We start from the raw sequence: 811 nt of genomic DNA, 5'->3' as shown, positions 1-811 counted from the left end.
CACCTGAGTGAAGTCTTGGGTGGCCGGCAGGAGAGGGGATGGGCTTAGGTGGCTGTCCCCGAGGCCCCGCAGCCCCTGTCCTGCTGCCAGGGCACCCCTGGGCACCCCAGCCCCTCGCCACAGAGCCCCATCCCTGCGAGCTGCGTGCTGAAGCCTGTAGGTGTCAGACGCTGCCCGGCGTTGGGCTGCCTCTCACACCCCTGAACGCAGCCAGGCTCCGAAACGGCACCCAGCTCCCAGCATCACAGCTTGTGGCACCCAGCGCCCATGTTTCAGCACCCAGCCTCCAGCTTTAAGCACCCGGCATTCAGGATCTGGCACCCAGCACCCACTGCACAACAGCACCCATCAGGTAGCACCCAGCTTTCAGGATCCACTCTCCAGCACGCAGCACCTTGCACGCAGCACCCAGCTTCCCAAATCCAGCACCCAGCAAACCCAGCCTCTGCTCCCCACCATCAGCACCCAGCACTCAGATCTCAGCACCCACCATCAGCACCCAGATTTCAGCCTCCAGCACCCCAGTTTCCCTCCTCTTGCTTCCTCCAGGCTGGGGACGGGGGTCCCCCCGCATCCAGGTCCCCTTTGTTACCCAGTGCCGTTGAGGTGGCACCTCCCTGGGTGGCACCCATGACACAGTGCCACCCAATCCTTACCTTGCGTGGCACCAGGTAGCTGATGGGGACGAGGGCGGTGTCAGTGAGCTGCAGGACACGCAGCACCTCGCAGCCCATGACGTCCAGGGCCAGGCGCGGCACGGCAGCCAGGCCCCGCGTGCTGCCCTCTGTCCGGCACTGGGTCACTGGGGGAC

At 65.6% G+C, this 811-nt stretch overlaps 1 protein-coding gene across 1 annotated transcript in view; it reads right to left on the bottom strand.

Moving 5' to 3' along the window:
• Positions 1-806, bottom strand: part of LOC104121969 (coronin-7) — a gene marked incomplete at its 5' end in the record, with an annotated part of 7040 nt that extends 6234 nt beyond the window's left edge. Inside the window, one exon of the mRNA XM_035889687.1 lies at positions 657-806. Within this exon, the coding sequence (XP_035745580.1) occupies positions 657-806 (150 nt within the window). The remainder of the gene's footprint in view (positions 1-656) is intronic.
• Between the last annotated feature and the right edge of the window lie 5 nt (positions 807-811).

Source organism: Egretta garzetta, unplaced genomic scaffold, assembly GCF_000687185.1.
Source record: "Egretta garzetta isolate BGI_Z169 unplaced genomic scaffold, ASM68718v1 scaffold372, whole genome shotgun sequence".
Lineage (NCBI taxonomy): Eukaryota > Metazoa > Chordata > Aves > Pelecaniformes > Ardeidae > Egretta > Egretta garzetta.
The sequence above is the reverse complement of the archived record's forward strand: the minus strand, read 5'-3'. Positions and strand labels throughout refer to the sequence as shown.